Source organism: Bos taurus, chromosome 17 (genome assembly GCF_002263795.3).
Source record: "Bos taurus isolate L1 Dominette 01449 registration number 42190680 breed Hereford chromosome 17, ARS-UCD2.0, whole genome shotgun sequence".
NCBI classification, from domain to species: domain Eukaryota; kingdom Metazoa; phylum Chordata; class Mammalia; order Artiodactyla; family Bovidae; genus Bos; species Bos taurus.
In genome coordinates this window covers 50,990,804-51,009,819 of record NC_037344.1, presented here as the reverse complement: position 1 = coordinate 51,009,819, position 19,016 = coordinate 50,990,804, and the positions used below count along the sequence as shown (strand labels likewise).

The following is a 19,016-nucleotide window of genomic DNA, read 5'->3' as shown; positions in this document are numbered from 1 at the left end:
TCGGATGTGGCCACACTGAGCCCGAGGCCCCTGGTGCTCTACAGAGACTGGCCCTTGGCCCGTCCCCACCCAGCCTGTCCGGTTCCTCTGTCCTAGTCACCTGCCCGCCCTGAGCATGAAGTTAGCAGACCAGGCATTGAGTGATGGGGGGCCCTCCGGAACTCCAGCCTGAGCAGCAGACGCCTAAGGCCCAACATGGGGCTGTCTCACCAGCCACAAACACTTCAGGAACAAACTCTCTGAGCAGACTCAAAAGGTAAAGATGGAAAGCTTGGACTTGTTGGCGGTCCAGTGGTTAAGAATCCACCGGCCAAAGCAGGCGACACAGGTTCAATCCCTGGTCGGGAACATTCCACTTGCTGTCGAGCAACTAAGCCAGCACACCACAACTACTGAGTCTGCCCTCTAGAGCCCGAACTCTACAACAAGCTAAGTGACTGCAACGAGAAGCCTGTGCACCTCAACGAGACAGCAACGAAGACTTAGCAAAGCCAAAAAAATTAAAAACTAATTAATTGAATTAAAAAAAAAAAAAAAAAGCCAGCAGAGGAGTGCAGATGAGCTATACGAATGATCCCCAGTGCACTCAAAGTGTTATTATTCTTTCCAGCTGAAAGACATCTCACAAAGCCAAACAGATGCTCACATTCCTGCAGCCCAGGAATCTTTCTGAAGGATTTTTTTTTTTTTTTAATGGAACTATTTCAAACACACTAAGTACAGACCCTGACAGAACAACCAATCAGCATGCTCCCTCACCCGGCTCTATCCTGAATGAGTGAGTGAAAGTTGCTCAGTTGTGTCCAACTCTTTGCCATCCCATGGACTGTAGCCCACCAGGCTCTCTGTCCATGGAATTCTCCAGGCCAGAATACTGGAGTGAGTTGCCATTTCCTACTCCAGGAGATCTTCCTAACCCAGGGATCGAACCCGGGTCTCCAGCATTGCAGGCAAGATTCATTCCCATCTGAGCCACCAGCTCTGTGCTATAGTGATGTTATAGCAAGAGTTGGCGAAGACATGGAGATGCTGGCACCCTCCCACGCTGCTGGTGGGAGTGTGAAATAGTGTAGCCGCCCTGGATAACAGTCTGACGGTTCCTCAAACGGTTAAACATAGGGCCACCAGAGGACCCAGCAATTCTGCTGTAAGATATCTATCTACCCAAGAGAAATGAAAACATACATCCACATACTCAGGCATAAATATTCAGAGCAGGACTTCTCTGGTGGTCCAGTGGTTAAGAATCTGCCTGCCAATGCCGGGGACCCAGGTCCCATCCCTGGTCCAGGAAGACTTGACGTGCCAAGGGGCAACTAAGCCGGTACACCCCAACTACTGAGCCTGTGAGCCTAGAGCCTGTCCTCCACAACAAGAGAAGCCACCGCAACGAGAAGTCTGTGCAACGCAACCAGAGAGTAGCCCCTGCCCGCTGCAACCAGAGAAAGCCTGAACACAGTAATAAAGACGTAGCACAGCCAAAAACGAAAGACACAAACTTTTTTAAAGATTTAGAGCAGCATTATTCATAATGGCCAAAGAGCAGAAACAGCCCAAATGTCTATCAGTTGATGAATAAAAGCACGGTCTTGCCAGGCAATGGCATATTATTCAGCAGTAAGATGGACTGAAGTGCTGACACCTGCTACAACATGGATGAGCCCTGAGAACCCCAGGCTAAGTGAAAGAAGCCAGTCACATACAACTCTGTTCAGATAAGATGGCCCAAATGGGTAAATCCAGAGAAATGGTAAGTAAATTAAGGGTTGCCTGAGGCTGAGGGAAGTGGGGAGTGACGGCTAATGGTACAGGGTTTCTTCTGTGGGTTGATGGAAAAGTTTCAAAATGGACTGTGGTGATGTCGTCCAACTCTGTGAATATCCTACTGCACTGTATGTTCTTAAAGGGTGAGTTTGGTACCGTGTGAATTAAATCTTGATGAAGCTGTTACTGGAAAAACAAAAAAACAGAAAAAGAAAACCTGTGCTTAAAAAATTTCTCCTGTCTACCATATGACCCAGCAAGCCCACTCTTGGGTATATACCCAGAGAAAACCGTAATTCAAAAAGATACATGCACCCCAGTGCTCACTGCAGCCAAGACACAGAAGCAACCCAAATGTTCGTCAATAGAAGAATGGATAAAGATGTGCTGTGTGTGTGTGTGTGTGTGTGTGTGTGTGTGTGTATATATATATATATATATATATATATATATTGGAATATTACTCAGTCATAAAAAGGAATGAAATTGTGCAGTTTGCAGAGACACGGATGGGCCTAGAGACAGTCACACAGAATGAAATAAGAAAGAGAAACACAAATGTTGTATATTAACACTTATATATGGAATCTAAAAAGATGGGACAGATGAATCTATTTGAAAAGCAGAAACAGAGACACAAACATTAGAGAACAAACGTATGGATTCCAAGGAAGGAAGGGAGCTGGAATCAGTTGGGAGATTGGGATTGACATAAATACAATGGATACTATGTGTAAAATAGATAACTAGTGAGAACCTGCTTTACAGCGCAGGGAACTGTACTCAGTGCTCCATGGCGACCTGAACGGGAAGGAAACCCAAGGAAGAGGGGATGAATGCACACACAGAGCTGAGTCACTCTGCTGTAGGGCAGAAACAAAGCAACATCGTAAGGCAACTACACTGCAATTAAAAACATAAAAAAACACCTCTCCCCCCTCAGGTGAATGGTCTCACTAGAGAATGAGGTTGGCCAAGTTTCCATTTTCAAACACGGTTTTAATTTTTGCTACCCTGTCAAGGGAGAAACAGCTTGGATAGAATATTCTGACTAACGGGGGACAAACGTCAACAGAGAAAAGGCAAGGGTGTCAGGATGTGGTCTGGACTCAGCTCAGAGCTAAGATTCTCCTTAGGAGTTCAAGGGGCAGGGACCAAATCCCACATCCCTCCCCAGACTTGAGTTCCCAAGAACAAGGCCAGAGTCTCCCTGAGTCCCCGATCTGTCAACCGCAAGGCAGCCCCTGCTCACAGACCCCACTCACCCGATGCCTTTCACAGACTTAACGAAGAGGCTCAGCTGCAGTTTCACAGAGCAGTTCATGGGGATTCCGGTGACCTGCGGCAACAAGCACAGTGAGGGACTAGCCCTTCCTGAACCCCCAGGAATCCCTTCTAATCCCCCTCTCCCTGGTCCCATTCAAGAAGGTGCATGTCCCAGGTGAAGTGCCCATCTGCTGGGGTCTCCTCTACCCACTCTAACCCCTGATGGGTAAAAACATATTCCCCAAATGGCTCTTATGTCCACAACGTTGAGGGAACCCCTCCAGAGAACCAGACTATCTCTGGATGGGAAAAAATAATCCTTTCCATCTTTCCACTCATACAAGGCATTCCTGAGTACAGAAGGATATTTCTCAGTCATTGCCTCTCCCTCCAGCCTCCAAATAAAATAGATTTGCACGTTGATAAAGTCACTATCTTCTCCAACCCCCCACCCCTCTCCATTCCCTCCTGCCAGCATCTGAAAGAGAAAGTCTGAATCAGGAAGCATGCCTGGTCCCTACTGTTTACTCCCTCAGTCGTGTCCGACTCTCTGTGACCCCGTGGACTATAGCCCACCAGCCTCCTCTGTCCATGGGATTTTCCAGGCAAGAATACTGGAGTGGGTTGCCATTTCCTTCTCCGGGGGAATCTTCCCCACCCAGGGATCAAACGCGCTTCTCCTGCATTGACAGGAGGATTCTTTACCACTGAGCCACCGGGTAAACGTGGCTGGTCCCTAGTGCCTCTGAAATACATTTTCATGGAATCTCTATTTCAACAGAGCTCATGCCAAGGGCAGGCGATGATATTTCACAGAGAGTTTAGTGATACTTTTTCTTTATGTTTAATTTTATGTTAACCTTCTTAGAGAAAATCTTTTTCCTTTTGTTTTTTTTTTTTTGGCTCCACTGCACAGCTTGCAGAATCTTAGCTCCCCGACCATAGATCGAACCCCAGGCCACCACAGCAAAAGGGTGGAGTCCTAACCACTGGACTGCCAGTGAACTCTCCATTTGGAGAGAATTTTTTTTTTTTGGCTTTGGGATCTTAGTTCCCTGACCAGGGATCAAACCTGTGCCCCTGTATTAGAAGCGCAGAATCTTAACCACTGGACTGTCAGGGAAGTCCTGGAGAAATTTTTAATTTCCAATTTGAAAGCTTCCTTTGTACAGGATTTTTTTTTTTTAATGAGATCTTGTTTTTTAAGCAGTAAGTCAATAACGGGAGAAGTGACACACATCTAGAACCAAAAACCAGGAAGGTGGTACCAGAATGGTGTCAGGAAATGAGACTGGAGGGACTTTCCTCGTGGTCCAGGGGTTAAGAAACTGCCTTGCAATGCAGGCGACACGGGTTTGATCCCTGGTGGGGGAACTAAGATCCCACATGCCTCGGGGTGACTGAACCCTCGTGCCACAGCTACTGAGCCCGTGCCACAACTAGAGAATCTGTGTACCATGAAGGACCACGTGATGCACCCAAGACCCAATGCAGCCAAATAAATTTTTTTAAAGAAAGGAAATGAGAATGGAAAGGAATCTAGGTTTGAGGACAGACTGCTGCTTCTCAGCTGAGACTCTTTCTCATCTGAAAAGTGGAGACAGCTCTGCCCACCTCGTAGGGTTTCTGCAAGGGCAAAGTCAGGGATGCAAGACAGCCACACTCAGGGCCATAAACGCTGCGTCGTTATCACAGACACCAGTGGGAACAGGCATTATCTTCTAGCATAGCCCAGCATCCTGAGGTCTTCTGGGGCCCCAGGGCACAGAGGAACTGGCCAAAGGCCATGCTGCCATGACCGGGGAGAGTTTGAACTTGAGAACCTGGCAGGATGTGAGTGAGATCCCCCATGTGTGAAAAAGCGTTCATCCGGTGGGCCTGAGGCTGCCCTCCTGGCATGGTGGCCCCTGTTTGGCCTCTGGGATCCTGGATTTCAGGGGGCTCCCATCTCTCCCTGACAGATAAGAGGGGCTCCCTGGGCCTAGAGGGTTTGTAAAACAGGTTAGTTTATGCTGACACCTGCTTTCCTTCCTGGAGTCTGGAGTCCGTGCCAGGCAGAGGGTGCCCGCAATAAACACCCTGGGCGCTGAGTCCTGACTGAGCGTCCCTGGCTGAGGACACCTCACACGGGGAGCGAAGTGTGCCCTGTGTGATGCCCCAGGAGAAGGCTCTGGGAGCCTGTGCCTGGTCCCCGCAGACTTCACCCGCCGTGCCTTCCCCCTTTACTGACTGTGCTTTCTGTCCTTCACCGTGACACATCACAGAAGTGAGTGTGACTACCTGCTGGGTCCTGGGAATTCTTCTAGCAAATCCTCCAATTTGAGGGTGATCCTGTAGACCCCGACACATCCTGCTCTCCAGACTCTACATGCTGAGGTCTCTGCTCGGGCCACTTCCTTCCCCAGGAAATATGTCTCCTTCCCTCCCTGGCTGTCCCTCCAGCTGCTGTCTGGCCACCTCTTCTTGAGCAAAGCCCTGCCTCTCCCCCTCATCCCAACCCCACAGAACAGATACTTGCCCCATGAGCCCACATCTGTCAGGGGTTTCCCTCCCCCAGTTTCCGGAGCAGAAAAGCAGGCCACAGAGAAGCCGCTGCCAGGAGGCATTCTGTTTTCAAAGCTAATGAGAACAGAAATCAGCAGATCCACCCCCATGCTCATCCTCCCCAAATCAACAACAAATCCGAGGCCACTTCCTCTCCCTGTCTGCCTCCAGCCTGAAATGAGAACTAGGAGAAGACTACTTCTGCATCTGCTGATTCACTGCTGCAAAATAACTCTTTGCATCTCTCCAGCCTCCCAGACTTAACTTGCTCTCTCAATGTGGGGGAGAAAAAGAAAGTCCATACGCTAAAATGAAAGTCACCAGTGAGAACAGAGAAAAGTCAGCAGAGAGAAAAAAAGGAATAGAGAGAGAGAAGCCGTGAAATGAATGAACTAAAAACGAACGTGGAAAACCATTTGTTAGATTTCTAATAAAAGCCTTTGTTTTTTCTTTCGGCCATACCGCATGGCACCTGGAATCTTAGTTCCCTGACCAGGGATCAAGCCTGTGTCGCTTGCATTGGGAGTGCAGAGCCTTAACCAAAGGACCACCAGGGAAGTCCCTAATAAAAGCCTTTTAAAAACTGGTTAAAAGTTTAAGACAATATGGAAAAGCCTTAACATGTCTAACAATAAAGACTGAATTTAATCTAGAACATGTAATAGAATCATATTAATTATGATCAACTTAATTCATTAATACCCACTTCATCAACTGAATATTAATACAGGACAGAAGGTAGTGGGCATTAAAAGACCTGTTTGTATAGTCAATACTTTAAATTAAGTAACTGTAAGTGTAGTATAAACTTTAAAAATTGTGAATCACTGTATTATACACTGGGGCTTCCCAGGAGACTCAATGGTAAAGAATCTGCCTGCCAATGCAGAAGACCCAGGTTGGATCCCCGGGTCAGGAAGATCCCCTGGAGAAGGAAACGGGAACCCACTCCAGTGTTCTTGCCTGGAAAATCGCATGGACAGAGGAGCCTGGCAGACTACAGTCCATGGGGCCGCACATTCAGACACGACTGAAGCAACTGAGCACAAGCACTTATTATACACTTGTCATATGAATAATACGGTCTATTAATTATACTTCAGTTTTTTTAAAAGGTTACATCCTCGAGGGTTCCAACTATATGACATTCTGGAAAAGGCAGAACTATAGAGATACAAAAGATCAGCTGCTGCCAAGGGTTTGATGGGAGTGAATGTAGAAGGTAGTCGGGGGATAAATGGATAGAACACACGGGATTCTGAAGGCAGTGAAACCATTCTTAGGAGACTGAATGGTGGATACAGGTCATCATGCATTTGTCAAAACCCATAAACCTGAACAACACAGAGTGAAGCCTAGCGTAAGCTACTGACGTTAGTTAATAACAACATTCATTCATCCATTGTAACAAACTTGGTGCCAGGGGAAAACGAGGTCTAGGAACTCTGTATTTTCTGCTCAGTTTATCTGTAGGCCTAAAACTAATCTAAAAAACAAAACAAAAACAAAGTGGGGACTTCCCTGGAGGTTCAGTGGTTAAGACTCCGTACTTCCACTGCAGGGGGCAAGGGTTTGATCCCTGGTCAAGGGAACTAAGATCCGACGCGGTATGGTCAAACAAAAAACAAAACAACATCAAAAAACAAAGTATATTATTTTTTAAAAGACAGACATATGCAAATGATACTCAGGTTTAAAGAAAAAACATTTTGAAATAAAAAAAAATTTTTAATTAAAAAAGAAGACCTATGTTTGAATTCAGCCTTATCCCTTGCTTACTCTCAACCACTAGGATCTCAGTAAATCAAACCCATGTTTACTGAGATATAAGTACTTCTGTGCTAACCGCTAGAATTCAAGCAATTAACAGGACAGAACAGCTCTTTCCCTGATGGAGCCAAGAACCCCATTTACTAGCTGGAGCACTTAACCTCTTTGGGCTGCAGTTTACCCATCTGTAAAATGGGAATGGCAATGCCCACCTCCCCGACTATTATGAAAATTAAATGAGTTGGTGCATGTGGATGAATAGGATTATGTCTGGAGCATAATGAGCATTCTAGAAATATGAATGTGAAGTGTGTGCAGTCATGGCTGACTTCACTAACCCAGATTTATTTTATTTTATTAATTTGGCCAAGCCATATAATTTTCGGGATCTTCATTCCCCAAACAGGGATTGAAGACACACCCTCGGCAGCGAAGGCATGGAGTCCTAACCACTGGAATTCCCTAACCAGGGAATTCCCAGTCTGGATTTTTAGTGAAAAAAGAAGAGAGAGCTAGAAGGTGGAGTGCTAGGGGCTGTGGGTTGAGTCAGTGGCTAAGAAAATCTGAGTAGTACACCAAGGAAAACAGCATGAAAAAGCATCAAGGAGAAGAGCTTCCAAAAAGGCCTATGGAGGGAGACCACGAATGTCCACTCCAGAAACAGAAACCCAAAGAATTTTTTTAACTAACGATAAAGCCACCAAGTCCAAAAGGGCAAATTTGCAGTGAATGGAGGCCCTAAGAGAAGAAGCAACAGGGTAAAGACATGCCCAAGGGAGGGTCACGTGTGCAGGTCTGATATGCTCCTGGTCCCTGTTTGTAGACAAAACATCACACAGGACAAATTCCCCCGAACCCAGTTTATCTGCAAGACGTGCCAGGTTCTTGTCGGTATCTAAAGATCTTTATGGTATGTTGGCACAGCCAGAGGGCTGCCTCTGGCTAATTTACAGGTTGATAACTCCTAATTAATTTACTGTATTATGATCTTTTTATAGAGACAGTTCCCTTATAAAGAGATAATAAAGTCCTTGCACTATGGAGTCGGGGCAAACTTTGATGACTTGATAGCCTAGAAGCTATCAATGCCAAAGGAACCCAGGCTTCCCATCCCCACCCTGGAACAGCCTGGTACCTGGCAGGGAGAGGAGAAAGTTGAGTGCGCTCCAAACAGAAATTCCCCCCACCCCCACCCACAGGCTGACAGGCAGGGGCTCACCGGGTGGATGTCCAGGAACAAGGAATGTTCTTTTGGGTTAGGATGGAGGCCAGACACTGCCTCTGCCAGGACTGGGTCAGCGTTGTAGAAGTGAGGATGGGAGAGAAACAAGGGCGCATCTGGAAAGCAAAGGGGCAGAGAGGGGGTGTCAGACAAAGGCAGCACGTTTGCACATCCAGAGACCTGCTCACGTCATGCCCTGAGCTGGGTGAAGGGAGGCACAGGCGACGAAAACACAGCCACTGCCCGCAGTGCACCCACTCGTGATGATGACAAGATGCAAACAGCAGTAACTAGACAGAACTCATTCGGTGTGTGATTATTTACCAAGCACCCAAGAGGCGCCAGGAACTGGAACCCACCCAGCAAGGGACAAGCTCGGTGCCATAGGAATGGTAAAGGAGGAGAAATCAAAGCAAGGAGAAGATGCTGGCTCAAAGATGCCGGCAGAGGAGTTCAGGGGATGGCATTCCAGGTGAAGGGACGGCAGAGGTGAATGCAAGGAGGTGAGGAAACGCACAGTGAGTATGGAGCAGACAGTGCCTGGAAGGAATGATGGAAACTGAGGATAGAAAGACTTGAACTTGGGTGAGAGGAAGGGCCTCTGGATTGCCAAGCCAAGCAGCCTGGACTGTCTTCGGCAGGCAATACAATGATCAGAGTTGTTCGGGTGTGCACACCTCAGGTCTCCCTAACGTCCACGGGAGGGGAGAAGACACACCTGCTTCGTTCCTTCTCTCCCAGCAGCTGGTCTGTGGGATGAAGGCCAGTGTGTGAGAACAGACCCTGACTCGGATCCCTCCGAGTGAGGAATTCACACCCAGATACCTGAAGCTGAACCTCTCCGTCAACCGACCGAGAGAGGCAAACACCAGGGCATCCTCATGTGCTCAGGACAACAGACAAGCCTGACGGACAGTGAGTCAAGGAGGAAAAGAATAAGCCTCCCCCAGAAACCGGCAAAGGTCAAGAATGGGCAAATCACAGAGACAGAGCACAGCCGGCAGTGACAGGGGCCGGGAAGAGCAAAGATGGGGAGTGCTAAGGGGCACTGGGGCTCCTCTGGGGTTGATGAGAACGCTCTGGAACTAGACCGCGGCGGACGCTGCACAACATTTTGAATGTACTAAACGTCACCGAATCGTAAACTTTAAAATGGTTAACTGGATATTACAGGAACTTCACCATGATGCGAAAAAAAAGAAAGAACAAAACTCACAAGGTCTCGTCCCCTAAAACCAGCAGCCCATCAACTGCCAGCCAAGTGACCCACATTCCTGTTTGTGTGTGCCTGGCAACCTCAAATGTCTAGGTTCTTTCTGCTTTTCTTAGCAAAGCCAAGCACCGGTTTAAAATAAAAGCTGGGGTTTCACTGCTGTCTGACTTCATTTTTCCCAGAGTCCTTTCCCATCCATTGTCTTCAAGTTTCTCAACATTAATTTATTCTTCCCAGTATCTCTCTGATGTGTTGCCATATCCGGATACCCCCTGCACTGTTACATAATGTGCTTCTTTGAAGCAGCTGCTACTGCTTTATTTCAACAGCTATATTTTAAAGATGCTTGCTATCTGAGGCATAACTGGTAAACACCTGATGGAATTAGAAAATAAATACAGGAATAAATACAATGTGAACAAATGAATGCTGTAGATTCTATCCAGAGACTGTTACCTGCATGAAAAGAAGAGTCTGGCACCCTCAGACTTGCTTTTTCTCTGTCAAAAAGGACACATGAGTGTTAGAAAGGCACTCAAGCCCTCTTAGCACCAACACTTTCTCCTGGAGATAGTCAGGAGGAGAAAAAGAATGGAAAACAGAAGCCGTATCTCACCCTATCTGCGCGCCTGCACACACTCAATTGTGTCTGACTCTGTGATCCCGTGGACTGTAGCCCACCAGGCTCCTCTATCCATGAGATTTTCCAGGCAAGAATACTGGAGCAGGTGGCCATTTCCTTCTCCAGGAGATCTTCCTGAGCCAAGGACCGAACCCTCCCCTCTTGCATCTCCTGCATTGGCAGGTGGGTTCTTTACCAGTTGAGCCACCCCAGAAGACCCCCTCGCACCATGTAAGTCAATTTTATTTAAAGCTGCCTCCTTGAACCTTTGGGGTCTTGGGCACCACCAAGGACAAGGTTTCACAATTTGAAAAACCTTGCTTCCCATTCTCCCATCTCTACCATGAGAGGAAATCAACGGAGCAAACACACGAGGAACGCCTCCCCCTTGGTAAGGGAAGCAGTCACTGAGCCAGGCCCTAGAAGATGATGAACCTCAAACAAGCTCCATCACGCCTGCAAGGCTCGGGGGAGACTGAGATGGGCTAGACCAATTTGCCATCACCTGCTCTTGCTTCAGCTTGCTTGGTTTTTTAATAGTATGTACACATGTACATGTTTTTTCTATTTTATTTCCAAACAGATTGAGAGAGACAACGCCCAGGTAATAAGTGGTAATTAATTTATAGCTTTATGACACATCTAACCAGACCTAATTGCCCAGGATCACCATGGATTACAATTAAGGGGCTCCAGTGAGCAAGTTTCAGGACCTTACACAGCACGGAGGTTGGAGGAGAGACAGTTTTCTGAGTCCAAGAACTCCTCAAGGCCCAGAAAGGGAAATGAGTGGGTATTTCTTATCTTCAGATAAAATACCACAGAAATACACACACAAGTGCACCCAAAAACATGTATGAGAACATTCCTAGCGCTACTAAAGTAATGGTCAATGAGCAGAATCTTATTGGATGCCCATGAACAGTACAAGAGGTAAGGAAATGGAAGTGCGGTCCCACTGAAATACTATACAGCAATGAAAAGAGCTCTCACAACAATGGGGACGGACTTCACCAATTCGAAAATGGGTGAAAGAAGCCAGAAGTAGAGAACAAGAAATACATGCTTTATGACTCCATTTACATAAAGACCAAAGGCAGGCAAAGCCGTGGTGCTGGAAGTGAGGCCAGCGGCTGAGAGGATCACTCCTGCTCTTTCTCCATCCCTTTGTGGACTTTCAAAGTGCGTATATCAGTTGGGTATCTTTCTTGTATATATTATTTCAATGTAAAAGAAAAAATTGTATTTACATAATGCATACGTAATTCCCTTGCACTTCTGAAGTTCTTTTGGCACACGTGCTAAGATGAGGCAGTGTAATTCTCAAGCCTAGCCCTTGGCAGTGGATGGATATGTTGTTTGTGCCTGCCCCGTATGCACCATCTCCTAGAACCCAGGCTTCAATTAAGCCCCTCCCCTACTTTCAGCCTCTTGCCATGTGGGTGCTGGCTCCACTCACTGGAACCAGGGGCTGAGCACCTGCTACAGCCTGCCCAATCTGCATAGCCCACCCTTGGCCACTGATTGGCTCACAGCCAGTCATGTGATATAAGCCAGCCCAATCAGAGCAAACTCTGGGACTTTTGCTGGACTACAGAGGAGCCACAGAACCCTTTTCTGCTGGGAGGAGGTGAGCCTGGACCCTGGAGCCAAAAGCCTCCCTGGCAATGAAACCAGTCCAGAGGAAAATCGAGCTGGCCCATGGCAAAAGGCAGCTTTGGACCACAGCTGAGCTCTGGAGCCATGCCTAATACAAAGATAAACCAAGAAGTGCCCTTTTCGGCCTAATCAGGCTGGTATAGCATCTGCCACTTGCTATGGCAACTGTGTAGCACACAGCCTACCAGGTCTCTGCACTGTCAGCTCACCTACAAGCAGAAATTCCCATAGACACCAGTGAAGAAAGAAGCAAACAGAGGAAAAGGGCAGGAGGGCCAGAAACGGCCATGCCAGAAATGGGCACTTCCAGGTCCCAGCTTCAAACATGAAGTACCTCATTCTGCCTGAACTTGGGGAAACCGTCCAACCTGCTGACAGTCCCTCCTCCAAACCCTCCTGCAAACAACCCCTCCCAAATCCCCATCTCCAGCTGACAACGTGGCTCTAATCAAACAGGCCCCAAAAGACAAGACCTAGAAAGATGAGGAATGGCTTCTTGTCCTACCAGCCCTATGAGCTCAGTCACACCCCAGCCTTGAGCCTCAATTTCCTAAGTAAGATACACTCACACATCCCTACGTTTACACACTGCGTGAGTCCCCACTACATACCGAGCACAATTCTAGAAGCTGAGGACACAGACCTGCCTACAGTGTTTACCGTCCAGTGGAGACACTTTCAGTGATTTCAGGGGGTGATGAGCACCAGGATGATAATAAAGGGTGAAAGACAGAGTATTTGGGAGGTGGGGTGGGGAGAGCAACTTTAGAGTGGCAAATCAGAGCAGGCCTGCTGGAGGAGGTGCCATTGGAATAGACCAGGAGGAGGTGAGGGAAAGACCCATAGAGATCTACAGCAGCCTGGGGAATAGCTGACACAAAAGCCCTGAGGCAGGACCAAACTAGATATATCTTAGAAAGAGGGCAAAGGCAGTGGGGCTAAAGAATAGTTAAGGGGAAAGTACGGGAAGAAATCACATTAGAGAGACCAGCAGAGGCCACATCCCGACAACAGTGGGCCCCCTGTAAGGACTTCGCTCTACACGCATGGGTTGGACATTTAAAGAAAACGGTTGGGTTGCCAGTCAGAGTCTCGGAAAGGCCCCCTGGGCGGCTGGCTGGAACCATGTCCAATAGAACTTCCTATGATAATGAAAATATTCTCTTTCTGTACTGTTCATCCCATAGGACAGTCATTCGACTCAGCACATGAAGGTGGGGACCATCTGAAATATGGCCAATGCAATAAGGCACTGCTTTTTTAATTTGATTTCAATCAAACCAATTTCAATTTATTGATTTCTTTTTTTTTTTTTCTGGCCATGTCATGTCATATGCAGGATCTTAGTTCCCCGACCAGGAATCGAACCCACACCCCTTGGAGTGGAAGCCTTAACCACCGGGCCACCAGGGAAGTCACCGATTTCAATTTAAATAGCCACATAAGGGGAACACACTGCGAATTCTGAGAAATGGGTGGCACAGAGGGTAGCCACAATGCAAGAGGAAGGCCAACTGAAGGGCCCTGGACCATGAGGCAGCAGGAAGACAGGAAGGACTCAGGAATTAATTTGAAGGCCGGGCTTGCCAGTGACCTGGATGAGGGTCAGGATAGGGAGATTGCGCTGACATCCAAGTCTCCACAGTAAGCACATGAGGCGGGGTGCCTCGAGGACTGGCACACAACCAGAAAACACTGACGATGCTAGAGGACAATGCGGCAGCGCCAGCGGCCACACCCAAGCCCGTAACTGCACGCCACTGAACAAGTTTTTTTTAATTAATTATCTTTTGTGGTTTTTTGGCCATGCCATGCGACAGGCATGCTGGATCTTAGTTTCCTGATCAAGGATCGAACCTGAGCCCCCTGCAGCGGAAGTGCGGAGCCTTAACCACTGGACAGCCAGGGAAGTCCGACGCTGAACAAGATTTCACGGAACTCAGGCCGTTGCCAGCTTCCTTTCCTCCCCAGATGAGGGGAAAGGTCCTCCCTACGATGCCTCATTTTAAGCTACCCATCATGGCCGGGGAGGCAGAATGATGCCCTTCCCAAAGATGTCTGCTTCCTAAGCCCTAGGACCTGTGGATTACAAGGGTCACAAAGGGAATTAGGCTACAGGAGGGGTGAGGGCTGCCAATCAGCCTAAAATAGGAGTGTGGCCTAGATTGTCCAGGTAGGCCAGATAGAGTCTCCAGGGCCCTTAAAACTGGAAAAAGGAAGCACAAATGTATCAGAAAAAGAAATGTGACCACAGGAGTGGGATCAGAGAGCTCTGATGTTGCTGGTTTTGAAGATGGAGGAAGGGAACCCTGAGCGAGGAATTCTAGGGGTCTCTGGAAGCTGGAAGCAGTGACAGATTTTCTTTTCTGGGGCTCCAAGTCACTGCGGATGGTGACTGCAGCCTTGCAATTAAGAGATGCTTGCCCCTTGGAAGCAAAGCTATGACAAACCTAGACAAGGTATTAAAAAGCAGAGACATCACTTTGCCAACAAAGGTCCATCTAGTCAAAGCTATGGTTTTTCCAGTAGTCATGTACGGATGGACCATCCACACATGAGAGTTGGACCATAAAGGCGGCTGAGTGCTGAAGAATTGATGCTTTGGAAGTGTGGTGCTGGAGAAGACTTTTGAGAGTCCCTTCGAATGCAAGGAGATCAAATTAGTCAATAATGAAGGAAATCAGTCCTGAATATTCATTGGAAGGACTGATGCTGAAGCTCCAATACTTTGGCCACCTGATGTGAAGAGCTGACTCACTGGAAAATACCCTGATGCTGGGAAAGATTGAGGGCAGGAGGAGAAGTGGGTGGCAGAGGATAAGATGGTTAGATACCATCACCGACTCAATGGACATGAATTAGAGAAAACTCCGGGAGACAGCAAAGCACAGAGGAGACTGGAGTGCTGCAGTCCATGAGGTTGCAAAGAGTCCGACACAACTGAGTGACTTAACAACAAAAACTAGAAGCTGAAAAAGGCAAGGAAACAGAGACACCCCTTCTACCTCCAGAAAGGAATGCAGCCTGCTGACACCTGGCTCTTAGCATGGGGAGGCCTGTGTCGGACTTCTAAACCACAGGAGTCCTTAAGATCGTAAACCTGTGCTATTCCAGGCCACCAAGTTTGTGGGAATTTATTACGACAGCAACAGATACACACGGCACATTTTTTTTTTTTGAGTTATCTTCCTGGCCCCTCACTATCTCTGGACTAATGGAATTATCAAAGGTACAGAGGCCAGGCATTAAAGAGACAGACAAGCCCCCCGGCACGGGCCCCACCTCCCGCCCTCCCACAGGGACGACACGTACTGAACCTGCAGGTGCTGACGTTTTGGATTCCGGACTCCCGGCAGGGGCAGAAGCCCTCGTTGGGCGGGTAGACGGACCCGTTGGCAAATAAGGTGCTGGGAGCCACGAAGCGAAAGGTGGGGATGCCTCCAAACACCCCCTGCTCCTTGTAGACGAGCTTCATGGACCTGCAGGGACAGATGATGTAGGATGACATCCCAGCAGGCGGTGACCGGAACTGGGTGGCCTGAGTAAACTCACTCCCCACAGGCATGGCCACCCCCGTTCCCCCGCCTCGTCCCAGTTTGCTCCGTCTCTCCCTGGCAAATTACAACAACCTCCTTATGTGTCTCCCTGCCTCCACCACCTACACCAATCCATTCTCCACAAGCTTTAAAACAAGGACAAAATATATCACAACAACCCCGCATAAGACTGCAACTACTTCCAGTCTAGAATAAAATCCAACGTCATCACCATGGCCACAGGCTTCTATAGGATTCAGCCCCTGCTAACTGGAGAAGACTCTTGAGAGTCCTTTGGACTGCAAGGAGATCAAATCAGTCAATCCTAAAGGAAATCCACCCTGAATATTCACTGGAAGGACTGATGCTGAAGCTGAAGCTCCAATACTTCAGCCACCTGATGCAAACAGCTGACTCACTGGAAAAGACCCTGATGCTGGGAAAGATTGAAAGCAAAAGGAGAAGGGGGCCGCAGAGGATGAGATGGTTTCACAGCATCACTGATTCAATGGACATGAATGTGAACAAACTCTGGGAGATAGTGGAGGACAGAGGAACCTAGCGTGCCGCAGTCCGTGGGGTCGCAAAGAGTCGGACACAACTTTAGCAACTGAACAATAACCCGGCAACACCATGTACTGCACCCCAGGGGCCTCCTGGCCATTCTTCCCACATGCTCCCTCCTGCCCCAGGGCCTTTGTACCTGCTGCTCCCAGTGCCTGGAATGTTCCTCCCTCTTATTCCCACATCAGACTTCAGTTCTTCACTCAGGTCCCGTTTCTGCTGTCACCTCCGCAGGGAGCAGCACCATCACCCACCCCCATTCACCCTCTTTCCGTTCACCTGGCCTTATTGCTCAAAGGCACTTCTAAACTTGAACATGGCCTGTGGATGAGAACCAGCCCACCTGTCCTATCCACGGGGTCCACTCAGCATACATGGCCTTGGAGCCCTTGAAATGGGGCCAGTCCAAGTTGGGATGTGGCTATGTCAAATACACTCCAGATTCCTATGGCTTGATACCTCCAAACAATTGGGTAAACAATTGAAAACAGCTCTTCAATATTTTTCTCTCTCTCTTTTTTTTTTTTTTTTTGCCACACTGCACAGTTTGTGGAACTTCCCTGGCCAGGGACAGAACCCATGCCCCCTGCAGTGGAAGTGTGGAGTCTCAACCACTGGACGCCCAGGCAAGTCCGTCTTTAGTATTGTACATTTGTTTACCCACTGTGACATGATACCATTTTGGATCTCCTGGGTCCAATAAAACATCATTAAAATGACTTTACCTGATTTTTCCTTAATGCAGCCATTAGGAAATTTAAAATTGTGGATGGGACTTGTATTATATTTTTATTGGAGAGTGTCACCCTAGACAATAGTATCAGGTCAATGCTAAATTTTCTCATTATGGTGGTTTGAGGTAGTTACATAAGGAAATGCCCTTGTTTTTAGAAAACACCCACTGAAGTATTTAGGTGTCCAACATACTCTCAAAGGGTCCAGAAAAAATATACAGAGAGAACAGAGGGAGGGAAGGAGAGAGAGAGGGAGAGAGAGAAGTCAGGAGGATAAAGCTGATGGGGCAAAAGAAACAATCAGGAAAACTGGAGAAGGGAATGCAGAGAAACAGCTTCCCTCGTGGCTCCGCGGTAAAGAATCCGCCTGCCAAGCAGGAAATGCAGGAGACGAGGGTTCCGTCTCTGGGTCGGGAAGATCCCCTGGAGAAGGAAATGGCAACCCACTCCAGTACTGTTGCCTGGAGAATCCCATGGACAGAGGAGCCTGGCAGGCTACAGTCCACGGGGTGACAAAAGAATCAAACACGACTTAGCGACATTTTAAACAACAGCAAATGCAGAGAAAACTGCACTTTCTGGGAACACTTCTCTAAGTTGAAATTTCTAATTTCAGGAAGTGAACACACACAGAACAGAAACACCTCCACTCTCTGACCCTCCCCTGCAGGTCCATGGGCCTGAGTCCCCTGCCAGGACACAACCCCCAGGGACCAAGGACCCGGCCATCCTGTCTCTGCAGGGACCCCAGTGCCTCTCGCAGACAGGGCTGTGTCAAGATCTGCTAGGGTGGCAGGTGAGTCTCTTGAATTCACATCAGTGAAATCCCAAGCAAAGGATTTTTCCAGAGTGGCCTCAACAGAGGAGCCGAGGACAGGGAAACACCCAGAGAACGGCTCTAGGAGCCGCTGTCTCTTCTCATCCCTCTGCCGGGGCCACTGGAATTGTTTAGCCCCAAGCTGACCTCCGAGGCTGTACTCTGGAAAGTGGAGGGGCTGCAAGAGAGGCATCCGGGCCTCTCAGCACCCAACTGGAAACAGGGCAGCTGGCCCAGGGAGCCCATCGTTGCCTTATTCCACGGCCCCTTGCCATCTTGCCCATTTTCTGTCCATCACCACCACCAAGCCCCAACAACCGCCAGCAGCCTCCCTGGGCCTTGCAAAAGCACCACCAGTTGGAGTTCGGCTCTTCATGGAGCAGCCAAAGAGAATTCAAGCGGGCGCCAGGGGCCAGTGGACATGCAGAAGAGCCAGGCGCTTTCCAAGCACACGCCACAAGCCACTTGGTTCAGCTCTGAGCATCCACAAAGCAGAAGGAGGCCCTGTCACACATCAGGGCGATTACCGGCAGGCCTCAGGGCTGTAAAATTCCAGCGAGGATTCAGGGGTCATAAATGGTGCCCACATCTGCCCGGAAGTTCCGTTAATCATGTTGCACTGATCGGAATGCCAATAGTTGACCTGTGGGGAAGCATTTAAACACAGCCTCTTAGTCAAGCAAGAACTCATAAAGACTTGGACACTGCCCACGTGACTTGGAGCTCCAACTTCACACACCATGTGAAGTCACCACCCAATTGAGAGAAGCCAGTCCTCCTGGATAGACGTCCTGGTGCAAGGAGATCAGGCTGTGTAGACAGACAGCCAGAGAGACTATCGATGGCAGCTCCCCATTCCCTGACCGTGCGTCCCTGAACGTACAACTTTGCTGGGGACTCAGTAACTTCATCTGTAAAGCGGACCTGTCACTCACACCTCCAAGGAGCACAGTGAGCGGGAGAGACAGACATCATCGCCTCTCAGACAGGAAGTGGGCAGACACGTCATCAAAACAGTCAAGTGAGAAGGTAGTTCCATAAGTAAAATATTTAAAATCATAATGGTCGCTACCAGGAGATTACAAAAACCGTAGTTGCTTCTGGAGAGTGACACTCGGACAGAAAAAAAAAAAACTTCTCACTTTTTACCCATCTGTCCCAGTAGAAGGTTTTTAAGCATATGTTCATATGTGCGTATGTGTGTATGTGTGTGTGTGTATATATGTACATCATATTGGGCCTCCCTGGTGGCTCAGTGGCAAGGAATCCACCTGCCAATGCAGGAGACACAGGTTTGATCCCTGG

The 19,016-nt window shown here is 48.3% G+C and overlaps 1 protein-coding gene across 2 annotated transcripts in view; it reads right to left on the bottom strand.

Annotated features, from left to right (window-relative positions):
• Positions 1 to 19,016, bottom strand: part of SCARB1 (scavenger receptor class B member 1) — a 93,228-nt gene that overhangs the window by 12,647 nt on the left and 61,565 nt on the right. For both annotated transcript variants that reach the window (XM_005217738.5, NM_174597.2), the window contains 4 exon segments: positions 18,239 to 18,354; positions 15,373 to 15,539; positions 8,564 to 8,682; positions 3,030 to 3,103 (listed from right to left, as the gene is read on the bottom strand). In XM_005217738.5, the coding sequence (XP_005217795.1) occupies positions 3,030 to 3,103; positions 8,564 to 8,682; positions 15,373 to 15,539; positions 18,239 to 18,354 (476 nt within the window).